At 45.7% G+C, this 13,350-nt stretch overlaps 1 protein-coding gene across 1 annotated transcript in view; it reads left to right on the top strand.

Moving 5' to 3' along the window:
- Positions 1–13,350, top strand: part of sdha (succinate dehydrogenase complex, subunit A, flavoprotein (Fp)) — a 48,297-nt gene that overhangs the window by 21,637 nt on the left and 13,310 nt on the right. The window contains exons 9-11 of the mRNA XM_078216535.1: positions 1,835–2,030; positions 3,576–3,747; positions 11,120–11,238. Coding sequence (XP_078072661.1) covers positions 1,835–2,030; positions 3,576–3,747; positions 11,120–11,238 — 487 coding nt within the window. The remainder of the gene's footprint in view (positions 1–1,834; positions 2,031–3,575; positions 3,748–11,119; positions 11,239–13,350) is intronic.

Raw genomic sequence — 13,350 nt, 5'->3', positions numbered from 1 at the left:
TCATATCTTTCACCCTCTGCCGTATTTATTTCGCATAGCTGAGGACTAACTAAAGACAATGTCTGTAATCAGTCTGGTTTCCAGCTCTTCTACTTTGCCCTAAAAAAGAGATGATATGGAGATGCCGGTGTTGGACTGGGGTGGGCACAGTAAGAAGTCTCACAACACCAGGTTAAAGTCCAACAGGTTTATTTGGAATCACGAGCTTTTGGAACGCTGCTCCTTCATCATCAATATCTCGGGTGAATGTTTAACAAACTAAAAGATATTTAATAAACACTTTTATATGCCTGTTACGACCCAAAACATTCAGAAAGTTGCCCACTGGCAGGCAGACACATAAGCCATTCTGAAATTATTACCGCCCATAGCCACAACAAAAGAGAAAAAAAACAGATGTACCCACGTTGTTTTAGAAGTCGCGGAGTACATGCGCGCACACGTGAGCATCTCCATGCAGTAGTATCCACTGCTTTCGTGCAGCGCCAGTGCGCAGAGAATTAATGTCAGAGCTTTACAGCATGGAAACAGGCCCTTCGACCCAACATGTCCATGCCGCCCCTCTTTTTAACCATTAAGCTAGTCCCAATTACCCACATTTGGCCCATATCCCTCTATAGCCATCTTACCCGTGTAACTAACGTTTTTTAAAAGACAAAATTGTACCTGCCTCTACTACTACGTCTGGCAGCTTGTTCCAGACCCTCTGTGAAAAAATTGCCCCTCTGGACCCTTTTGTATCTCTCCTCTCTCACCTTCAACTTCTGCCCTCTAGTTTTAGACTCCCCTACCTTTGGGAAAAGATATTGACTATCTAGCTGATCTGTGCCCCTCATTATTTTATAGACCTCTATAAGATCACCCCTCAGCCTTCTACGCTCCAGAGAAAAAAGTCCCAATCTACTCCAGCCTCTCCTTGTAACTCCAACCATGAAGTCCCGGTAGCATCCTAGTAAATCTTTTCTGCACTCTTTCTAGTTTAATAATATCGTTTCTATAATAGGATGACCCAGAACTGTGCACAATATTCCAAGTGTGGCCTTACCAATGTCTTGAACAATTTCAACAAGACATCCCAATTCCTGTATTCACTGTTCTGATCAATGAAACCAAACATGCTGAATGCCGCCTTCACCACTCTGTCCACCTGTGACTCCACTTTCATAGAAACATAGAAACCCTACAGTGCAGAAGGAGGCCATTCGGCCCATTGAGTCTGCACCGACCACAATCCCACCCAGGCCCTACCCCCACATATTTACCCACTAATCCCTCTAACCTACGCATCCCAGGACACTAAGGGGCAATTTTAGCATGGCCAATCAACCTAACCTGCACATCTTTGGACTGTGGGAGGAAACCGGAGCACCCGGAGGAAACCCACGCAGACACGAGGAGAATGTGCAAACTCCACACAGACAGTGACCCGAGCCGGGAATCGAACCCGGCACCCTGGAGCTGTGAAGCAGCAGTGCTAACCACTGTGCTACCGTGCCGCCAAGGAGCTATGAACCCGTACCCCTAGATCTCTTTGTTCTATAACTCCCCCCAACGCCTTACCGTTAACTGAGTAAGTCCTGCCCTCGTTCGATCTACCAAAATGCATCACCTCGCATTTGTCTAAATTAAACTCCCATCTGCCATTCGTCAGCCCACTGGCACAGTTGATCAAGATCCCGCTGCAATGTCTGTCTGAATGTCAGACGATAGATGATGGTTGTTAATTCTGCTACATGGACATTTGATTGTTAGAAGCATGGATGGCATATGTATAGGGATTGTACTTTCTCTAGACTTCTGTGACTTTTGACATTTGCCTTTATTGTCTTAACAGAGGCTGTGGCCCTAACAAAGATCATGTGTATTTACAACTGCACCACCTGCCCCCTGAGCAGCTGGCAATGCGATTGCCTGGTATTTCAGAAACCGCCATGATTTTTGCTGGTGTGGATGTCACCAAAGAGCCTATTCCTGTTCTTCCTACAGTGCATTACAACATGGGAGGTGTCCCCACCAACTATAGAGGACAGGTAATCGCAGACTTTTGGGTTTAATTTCTGCAAATTCTATAGGCGTCAGCCTTGGATTAGTGGGGACACTTTTGCCTCTGAATCAGAAGATTGTGGGTTCAAGCCTCCCTCTCGAAACCCGAGCACTCAATCGAGACCAGGCTTGTGCAACCCTTTGCAAGGGGGCCACATTTCCATTTTTTTCCTCGATGACCTAATTTCAGAAATGCACAAGAATTTCCAAAAAAAGTTGAATGTCTGTGTGTCACTCCCAGTCTTGTTGTTAACTTGCTCACTGTACGTGTGGGTGAGGATGTGTGGGGGTAAGGCTGACTGACATGGACATGAACACACGCACACACTCTCTCTCCAGCACATGCACACCCTCTTCCCCAGCAGACTCCATCACACTCTCTCTCTCTCTCTCTCTCTCACACACACAACATCTCTCCCTCCCCCAACACACACCCTGACTCTCTTTCTCACACTCACAAACATTCCCTCACATTCACACTTTCCATCTCTCTCACACACCCACCTCTGCACCTCCATCATCCAGGTCCCACCTTGGGGTCTGCCTCTCACGAGTCATGCCCCTTCCCCAGGCCCACCACACCTACACATCCCCGGGCTCGGGCCCTGCCACACATTTGCCTCTTTGGGCTCCAGTCCTGCCACACTCTCACTCCCCCTTTCCCCAGTTCTGCCACATCTTCCCTTCCGTGGACCTAAGCCCCACCTTATCTTTTTTTTCCCCAGCCGCCAGCCCTGCTGACTTTCACTGCACAGTCTCTGGCCCTGCTGCACCTTCGCTCCCCCAGTCACCGGCCCTGCTGCACCTTCGCTCCCCCAGTCTCCGGCCCTGCTGCACCTTCGCTCCCCCAGTCACTGGTCCTGCTGCACCTTCGCTCCCCCAGTCACCGGCCCTGCTGCACCTTCGCTCCCCCAGTCACCGGCCCTGCTGCACCTTCGCTCCCCCAGTCACCGGCCCTGCTGCACCTTCGCTCCCCCAGTCACTGGTCCTGCTGCACCTTCGCTCCCCCAGTCACTGGTCCTGCTGCACCTTCGCTCCCCCAGTCACCGGCCCTGCTGCACCTTCGCTCCCCCAGTCACCGGCCCTGCTGCACCTTCGCTCCCCCAGTCACTGGTCCTGCTGCACCTTCGCTCCCCCAGTCACTGGTCCTGCTGCACCTTCGCTCCCCCAGTCACTGGTCCTGCTGCACCTTCGCTCCCCCAGTCTCCGGCCCTGCTGCACCTTCGCTCCCCCAGTCACTGGTCCTGCTGCACCTTCGCTCCCCCAGTCACTGGTCCTGCTGCACCTTCGCTCCCCCAGTCACTGGTCCTGCTGCACCTTCGCTCCCCCAGTCACCGGCCCTGCTGCACCTTTGCTTCTCTGGATCAGACAACCATCAGCACATTCACAGCCAGCGGTATTCACTACCTGTTCAATCAGAGACTGTTTGTCTCCCTCATTTGCTGCTGGTGGGCTCGCTAGTCACCAGTATTATGAGTCAGAGTATGAAAATGTAGCACACAATGTTTAAACATGAATTTTGCCTCTTGCAGGTGATAAACCAGACAAACGGTAAGGATGTTGTGGTACCTGGCCTCTATGCCTGTGGTGAATCTGCCAGTGCTTCAGTTCATGGAGCTAATCGACTTGGAGCAAATTCTCTCCTTGACTTGGTGGTGTTTGGTCGTGCCTGTGCTCTAACCATAGCAGAAACTTGCAAGCCTGGTAAGTCTTGTCTTTTATTTCAAATCCAAACAAGCAGTGCCAGAGCAACTCATGGCTGTTCATCTGACACCTCACTCGTTTCACAAATCTTTTGAAATGTATATTTTTAAGGACCAACATTTAACCAGCAACTCTGTGAGTGGAAATCTATGCTCAGAGGTCCAGCATTTTTCCTGACCAAACAACAGGGAGGTAATTGAGCCTCATGTGGTTCATGTTATCAGCCAATCTTACTGATGCTTTTTAGAAAAAGAATTTAAAATCTACATTTAAACCTGTGTACAATAGCCAACACTAAATAATGCGTGCAAAACTATTATCACAAAATGCTATGACTCTGAGGGTTAAAAAGGAGTCTTGGAGAAAATGTGGTGCAAGTAATTCTTTTGCATCATAACCTGCAATACAAATCAGGAAACATTGTGTGGGAAGCTTGTGTAGGTTGAAATGTGAAGAAAAACAGCTTTGCTGGGACTGTTCTGATGAGTGGGTTGGCAAGTTGGATTAGATGCATTGGGCGTGCTGGGTTCTTCCTCCGTGTACCCCTGCAGGTGCCAGACTCTGGCGACGAGGGGATTTTCAAAGTAACTTCATTGCAGTGTTAATGTAAGCCCACTTGTGGCACTAATAAATAAACTTTTAAACTTTAATTTCTAACTATTGATCTCCTTTGCACCTTTCATTCCTGCCTTTTCCTTGTGGATCTGTTCAGGATATGATTGATGGCACATAAGTAGAAAGGGACTTAGGCTTGACTGGGAGCTACAGTCGGGGAAAAAAGTGAAAGCAGTTTACTGTGCAGTAAGATAACCAGCGCAGTCATTAACTATCAGCAGTATTGCCCTTCCACATAGTTACCAACATTTGCTTTCTTGTGTGCGCCAACTGGGGTGTGTAAGAACAGGACAAATATTAGGCTGCATAATTTAGATTTTACAGATAGTTACCTCATTTAGATTGCTTTGGAATTTAAACCTGTTACTAGTAATAATGATGTGGAGATGCCGGCGTTGGACTGGGGTGAACACGGTAAGAAGTCTCACAACACCAGGTTAAAGTCCAACAGGTTTATTTGGTAGCAAATACCATAAGCTTTCGGAGCACTGCTCCTTCGTCAGATGGAGTGGAAATCTGCTCTCAAACAGTGCAAACAGACAAAATCAAGTTGCAGAATACTGATTAGAATGCGAATCCTACAGCCAGCCAGGTCTTAAAGGTACAGACAATGTGGGTGGAGGGAACATTAAACACAGGTTAAAGAAATGTGTATTGTCTCCAGACAGAACAGCTAGTGAGATTCTGCAAGCCCAGGAGGCAAGCTGTGGGGGTTACTGATAATGTGACATAAATCCAACATCCCGGTTTAGGCCGTCCTCATGTGTGCGGAACTTGGCTATCACGACACGGCCTTCACGACACACGACAGCGCAGAGTCGCTGAGCAGAAACTGATAGCCAAGTTCCGCTAATCAGTATTCTGCAACTTGATGTTGTGTCTCTGTGCACTGTTTGAGAGCACATTTCCACTCCATCTGATGAAGGAGCAGTGCTCCGAAAGCTAATGGTATTTGCTACCAAATAAACCTGTTGGACTTTAACCTGGTGTTGTGAGACTTCTTACTAGTAATAATAGCAGTTTCTCTTGATCGCTGTTTATAGTACTTAATGGAATCTCCTAGAAAAAAAGTTCAAGCTGTAGTTGGATTATGAAAATCCTTTTATGCAGAATTTCCTCCACATTGATACAAAAAATATGGTTCAAACTCGGACAAGGAGTAACGTAACATAAGAACTAGGAGCAGGAGTAGGCCATCTGGCCCCTCGAGCCTGCTCCACCATTCAATTAGATCATGGCTGATCTTTTCGTGGACTCAGCTCCACTTACCCGCCCGCTCACCATAACCCTTAATTCCTTTACTGTTCAAAAATTTATCTATCCTTGCCTTAAAAACATTCAATGAGGTAGCCTCAACTGCTTCACTGGGCAGGGAATTCCACAGATTCACAACCCTTTGTGTGAAGAAGTTCCTCCACAACTCAGTCCTAAATCTGTTTCCCCTTATATTGAGGCTATGCCCCCTAGTTTTAGTTTCACCTGCCAGTGGAAACAACTTCCCTGCTTCTATCTTATCTATTCCCTTCATAATCTTATATGTTTCTATAAGATCTCCCCTCATTCTTCTGAATTCCAGTGAGTGTAGCCCCAGTCTACTCAGTCTCTCCTCATAAGCCAACCCTCTCAACTCCGGAATCAACCTAGTGAATCTCCTCTGCACCTCCTCTAGTGCCAGTATATCCTTTCTCAAGTAAGGAGACCAAAACTGTACACAGTACTCCAGGTGTGGCCTCACCAGCACCTTATACAGCTGCAACATAACCTCGCTGTTTTTAAACTCCATCCCTCTAGCAGTGAAGGACAAAATTCTATTTGCCTTCTTAATTACCTGCTGCACCTGCAAACCACCTCCTTGTGATTCTTGCACAAGGACACCCAGGTCCCTCTGCACAGCAGCATGCTGCAATTTTTTACCATTTAAATAATAGTCCATTTTGCTGTTATTCCTACCAAAATGGATGACCTCACATTTCCCAACATTGTACTCCATCTGCCAGACCCTCGCCCACTCACTTAGACTATCTATATCCCTTTGCAGACTTTCAGCGTCCTCTGCACACTTTGCTCTTCCACCCATCTTAATGTCATCTGTGAATTTTGACACACTACACTTGGTCCCCAACTCCAAATCATCTATGTAAATCGTAAACAATTGCGGTTCCAATACTGATCCCTGAGGCACACCACTAGTCACTGATTGCCAATCAGCAAAACATCCATTTACCCCCGCTCTTTGCTTTCTGTTCGTTAACCAACCCTGTATCCATGCTAATATGTTACCCGTAATACTTTCCACCTTTATCTTCTGTAGCAGTCTTTGCATGGAGATAATCAACAGCATGTTAATAGAACAGATCCACATGCACAGGGAGGTGGGTAGCAAGTCAGCAACCCGTTACTGAAGTAGTAGGCTTTGTTGCTGTTTAAATCAGACTCGGCACTAATATGTTGCCTCCAGGTTTTCTGGCCGACCAAAATGCAGGAGTGATGATAACCTACCTACACTCAGAATGAAGGCTCTCTGTTTAAAAGGCCCTGGGAGGGGTCTGACTGGCTGCTTGAAAGCTTGATTGTAAAGCTTTCTGAGAGCAGGAGAATGAATGGAAGATGCACACTCACAACCTAGGTGGGGATATCAACACAGATACACACACACACCTCAAGTAGGTGTGCATTAGTGATAGGTAGAATGTCACATGGTAAAGAGCAAATCACATGTAAGTAGGAATAGGTGCTGGAGACAGGGACAAGCAATGGAGAGTCCCTTTTGGAGGACACAATACACTCCAAGCTCTGCTCAGTTGGGCATAGATACTAAACTCACGGATCAAGCATTAATAGGGAACTTGTGGAGTAGCCAGGGGAAATTGTCAGCATTTCCAGGGCAGTACACTGTCTGAGAGAATGGAGGAGTTCATTTCTAGCATGAGTGTCTTGAAAAGGGAGGTGGGGAAAGGACACATGGCTGTGAGGATTCTTCTCTGGGTGCTCCTACTTCTAATCCCATGCCACCCTCCATACAGAGCCACACGGATATTCTCCTGCTGAGTAATTGACAGATGTCCAATTCTGGCCCTTCACAGTTTACAGCGGGGCCCTCGTGGCTTTAAAAATCTAGAGGATGCCCACCATGGGCATTACTGGTTACCGAGCAGAGGAGCGAGGAGCCTAACTCAGCTAATGGTATAGGAGTTACACTGAGTAAAAGTAATAGAAAGTAGATGAGAACAACATCTTAGTTGAATAAGGGAATTCACGTGAGTGTTTGCACAAGCATTAATGGAGTTATAATGTCTATTTCAAAGCAGGAAAGCCTTTATGTGAATTCCCCATTCTGATGGATTCTGCTTCATTGTAGACCCATTCACTCTGGACAGTAGACTTCAAGTGAATATATTTGATCAGTTTTTATGAAGAGCAATATGGATGAATGATGGTTAGCTCGTTGTCTGTTAGAATAAGTATCTTGGGGGGAGGCTAATGGGGGCCGGCAGGATACAGAGTTTCTGATGACACTCACAGATGGCTTTACATAACCATTAAGTGAAGTGTGCCTGGAAGAGTCCATCGCAGGCTTGTTCGGCAGCCCTTACTTACATCAAGGCTGCATTTGACCAAATATGGCATCAAGCAGCCCGAGCAAAACTAGAGTCAATGGGAATTGGGAGGGTGGGGGGGGAATCTCCTCTAGTTGGAGTCATACTTGGCACACAGGAAGATGGTTGTGGTTGTTGGAGGCCAATCATCCCAGTCCCAGGACATCACTGCAGGAGTTCCTCAGGGTAGTGTCCTAGGCCCAACCATCTTCAGCTGCTTCATCAACAACCTTTCTTTCATCATAAGGTCAGAATAGGGATGTTTGCTGATGATTTCACAATGTTCAGCACTCTTCACAACCCTTCAGATACTAAGACAGTCTAGGTCCAAATGGAACAACATCTGGATAGTAACCAGGCTTGTGCTGACAAGTAACGATCACACCACACAAGTGCCAGACAATGACCATCTCCAACAAGAGAGGATCTAACCATAGTCCTTTGACATTCAATGGTATTGCCATCACCTAATCGCCACTGTCAACATCTTGGGGATGTCATTGACTAGAAATTGAACTGAACCAGTGATATAAATACTGTGGCTCCAAGAGCAGCTCACAGGCTAGGAGTCCTGCGGCAGGTAATTCACCTCCTGAATCCCCAAAGTCTGTCCACAATCTTCCAGGCGCAAGTCAAGAGTGAAATGGAATACTCTTCCCTTGCCGAGATGAGTGCAGCTCCAAGAACACTCAAGAAGCTTGACACCATCCAGGACAAAACAGTCCACTTCACTGGCACTCCAGCCACAAATATTTACTCCCTCTACCACTGACGCACAGTAGCAGCAGTGTGTACCATGTGCAAGATGCACTGCAGGAACTCACCAAGGCTCTTTCAACAGCATCTTACAAACCCATGACCATTACCAACTAGAAGGACAAGGGCAGCAGACACATGGGAATATCACCACCTGGAAGACCCCTCCAAGCCACTGCCCATCCTGACTTGGTATTATATTGCTGTTCCTTCACTGTCGCTGGGTCAAAATCCTGGAACTCCCTCTAATAGCACTGTGCCTCTCAGCTGAAATATGAACACCATAGAGAAAATTATTTGTTTCAGGGTATGTTGGTTTCTGCTTTATATGTCTGAGTCAGTGATTTGGAGATTAAATATTGGTCTCTCAACTGATCAGTCATATCATGCTTTATGCAGGGCAAAACATGAATGTTGGGGAGCTTCATTTAACCAGAGTGTTGATTGGAAATGTACTGGAACTGCAGCTGAGTGACTTTCTGTGCAGCGACATCCATAATTTATAACACCACTTAGGACTTAAATAAAATGTAGCCACAAGCAGCTGTGCCACAAACCCAAATTGAGACATTTTAGTAGTCTTTTCCTTAAAAGTTAATCTCAGCTAATCATAAAATTGACAGCACCATCAAAGGCAACATTAAATACATCATTGGAGGGTCAGCATTTCCTTGGTGACTTGCTCCTCTGTTGTAGGGAGGGCCAGAAGAAGCCCATTGTACCAGCGGCAGCTCTTGAAAAGAACGATCCACTTCGTCCCAGCCCCTGCTCTTTCCCCAAACCTTGCATCTTTTTTTCCTTTTTAAATTGGTTAGCCACTTCCTTTTTGAAAAGTTGTTATTGAATTTGCTTCCACCACCCTCTTAAACACTGGATTCCAAATCATAACATGGCAAATAAAATTCTCATTTCCCCTCTGCTCCAATTATCTTACGGGGGCGGCACGGTAGCACAGTGGTTAGCACTGCTGCTTCACAGCTCCAGGGACCTGGGTTCAATTCCCGGCTCGGGTCACTGTTTGTGTGGAGTTTGCACATTCTCCTCGTGTCTGTGTGGGTTTCCTCCGGGTGCTCCGGTTTCCTCCCACAGTCCAAAGATGTGCGGGTTAGGTTGATTGGCCATGCTAAAATTGCCCCTTAGTGTCCTGAGATGCGTAGGTTAGAGGGATTAGCGGGTAAATATGTAGGGATAAGGGGGTAGGGCCTGGGTGGGATTGTGGTCGGTGCAGATTCGATGGGCCGAATAGCCTCTTTCTGCACTGTAGGGTTTCTATGTCATAGAAACATTAAAAATCAAGACATCTTTTTTGAATGAGCCATTGATTTTGATAACAGCAGCAGTGGATGAGAGCAGTAGTGCCACTTTTGGCTTCCCTTTTCTTATGGAATATTTTAAATAACATTCCTCATTACTTTTGATTTAAAGTTAGTGTTTTTTTACTTCCATATGATCTTTCCACATATTTCCCCAGAAAAGTGAAATTTCCCTGGCTCTCAGTATTGTGCTGTTAATTTTTACTATTAATTTTGTAAAGCATCTTTCATTTCCTCAGCTTTAGGGGTGGCACAGTGGTTAGCACTGCTGCCTCACAGCACCAGTGACCCAGGTTCAATTCCGGCCTCGGGTGACTGACTGTGGAGTTTGCGCATTCTTCCCGTGTGTGCATGGGTTTCCTTCCGGGTGCTCTGGTTTCCTCCCACATTCCAAAGATGTGCTGGTTAGGTTGATTGGCCATGCTAAATTGCCCCTTAGTGTCAGGGGGATTAGCAGGGTAAGTACATGGGTTACGGGGATAGTGCATGGGTGGGATTGTTGTCGGTGCAGACTCGATGGGCCGAATAGCTGTACTGTAGTGATTCTGTGATTCTATGATTTATAACTAATTAATTACTTTGAAATGAGTTGATTATTAGAAGGGCATGTGTGGTAGCCAGTATGCTTACAATCAGAATCTCAAGCAATAAATGACCAGGCTGAGCAGATTAACTAATTGAGGACATTGTGGCACCTCCCTACTTTTGAAACGATGCCATGAGTTGCAAGACAGATCACTTGAAAGACAGCATCACTGACAGTGCAAACTTTTGTCAGTATTTCACTCTAATATCTTTCTAGATTACACTTTGGAATCCATAACGGGCCTTGAACCCCAGAACATCCTGACTTTTGCAGATAATGTGATACCAACTGATCTAAGTGTACTTTGCAATGATTGCTTTGTTCTTGTAAGCTCAGGTTTTACACCTGGCTAGATTTTGGGGATTTTGCAGCTAAATTTTGCAGCCCACATTTCCCTTGTGGGAGAATTATTTTCAGATCTCTTCCTAGCATACTTGAATTAATTCAATACTTTGAAAAACAGTTCTTGGAATCTGACATACTCTTATTTATTGCTCTGAATCCAGGAGAACCCGTCGCACCAATTAATTCAAATGCTGGTGAGGAGTCGGTAGCCAACCTCGACAGGCTGCGATTTGCTGATGGAGGCACCCGTACATCAGAGATGCGAAAGGACATGCAGAGGGTGAGGGAAGGGAAGCCCCTTTCACAATTTCCCACTTTGTATATTTCTGATATTTTTGGACTGCACAGGGTTAATTGTCACTGCTGAAAGTGCAAGAGCTTTCTATTTCTAAGCAAACTCTGCTCAACATGATGAGTATCAGTGCAACACCATTACAGGGTGCGACAATGCCAAGGCCTGTGGCTTCAACAGATGTGCACATCTACATGTGGAGCTTTTTGATTTATTAGTAGTTATTCAGCGATGTTACACATGCAATTATTTTGTGATGTTGAGGTTACTCTTGCGTCATTTGCTGGATAAGTTTTAGATGTAATTGTAATACAGTATTTCTCATTCCGAACAAGCACTGACACCTGCTCAAAGAATTTATCATAGAAACCCTATAGTGCAGAAAGAGGCCATTTGGCCCATCGAGTCTGCACCGACCACAATGCCACCCAGGCCCTACCCCCATATCCCTACATATTTACCCACTAATCCCTCTAACCTATGCATCTCAGGACACTAAGGGGCAATTTTTTAGCATGGCCAATCGACCTAACCCGCACATTTTTGGACTGTGGGAGGAAACCGGAGCACCCGGAGGAAACCCACGCAGACATGAGGAGAATGTGCAAACTCCACACAGACAGTGACCCAAGCCGGGAATCGAACCCAGGTCCCTGGAGCTGTGAAGCAGCAATGCTAACCACTGTGCTACCGTGCCACCCCTGTTATAGACTCCTACAGTGCAGAAGGAGGCCATTCGGCCCATCAAGTCTGCACTGACCACAATCCCACCCAGGCCCTATTCCCGTAACGCCACATATTTACCCTGCTAATCCCCTGACACGAGGGTCAATTTAGTATGGCCAATCAAACTAACCTGTACATCTTTGGAGTGTGGGAGGAAACGTGCACAGACACTGGGAGAATGTGCAAACTCCACACAGACAGTAACCTGAGGCTGGAATTGAACCTGGGACCCTGGCGCTGTGAGGCAGCAGTGCTAACCACTGTGCCACTGTGATAGTTATCGCTCAGTTATTTGGCTAAAACTCAGGATTTCAGTGAAGGAATACAGAGTGCCTGAAACTGAATTACTGTTACTGCATGTAACTATGAAACCGAAGTATTCGACATTGATTTCACATTTCTTGTTAGCATACTTTACAAATAGACAACTAGATTTATTCTAAAGTGATCCCGAAATCATAGGAATAGGCAAGTCAGCCCCTCGAACCTGCTATGCCTTTCAATTAGATTGTGGATGATCTGCACCTTAACTCTCTTTACAAACCTTGGGTTCATACCACTTGATATTCTCACCTAATAAAATCTACCTAGTGTCTTGAAAACTCCAATTGTTCCAGCATTCACAATCTTTTGGGGAAGAGTATTCCAGGTTTCTACTAACTTTGTGTGAAAAAGTGTTCCCTGATTTTACTCCTGAACAGCCTGGCTCTTAATATTATGGTTATGTCCTCTCTTTCCTGATCTCCTTCCCAGTCCACAGCCCCTCAACCCTGCTACCATAGAAAATAGTTTTTCAATATATTAACCCTTTTGAATCCCTCAATCATTTAAAACACATCAGATCAACTCTTAATCTGAGGAACAGGAGCCAGGTTTATGCAACCTGCTCTCAGAATTGAACCCTCTTAAGCACCAGTATTATTCTGATGTAAAATATAAGTGAAAGCTGACAGATCACATTTCCAAATAGACATGATGAAGGTCCAAATATAAAAACATTTATTGGCCCTTGTTGACTTTCATGTATGTCAGCCAACATCCAAACGTGAAGATAAAAATAGACAGTTGCTATTCGAGTCAGAGAATTTTATCCCACAGAAGGAGGCCCTTTGGCCCATCATGTTTATGCCAGCCATCAAGCACCTATCTATTCTAACCCCACTTTCCAGCACTTCGTCCATAGCCTTGTATATTTTGGTGTTTCAAATGCTCATCTAAATGCTTCTTAAATGTTATGATGTGGAGATGCAGGTGTTGGACAGTAAAAGATCTCACAACACCAGGTTAAAGTCCAACAGGTTTATTTGTAATCGCGAGCTTTCTTGTTCCTGAAGGAGCAGCACTTCAAAAGCTTGTGATTCCAAATATACCTGT

Source organism: Mustelus asterias, chromosome 7 (assembly GCF_964213995.1).
Source record: "Mustelus asterias chromosome 7, sMusAst1.hap1.1, whole genome shotgun sequence".
NCBI classification, from domain to species: Eukaryota; Metazoa; Chordata; class Chondrichthyes; order Carcharhiniformes; family Triakidae; genus Mustelus; species Mustelus asterias.
This window is presented reverse-complemented; position numbering and strand designations above follow the sequence as displayed.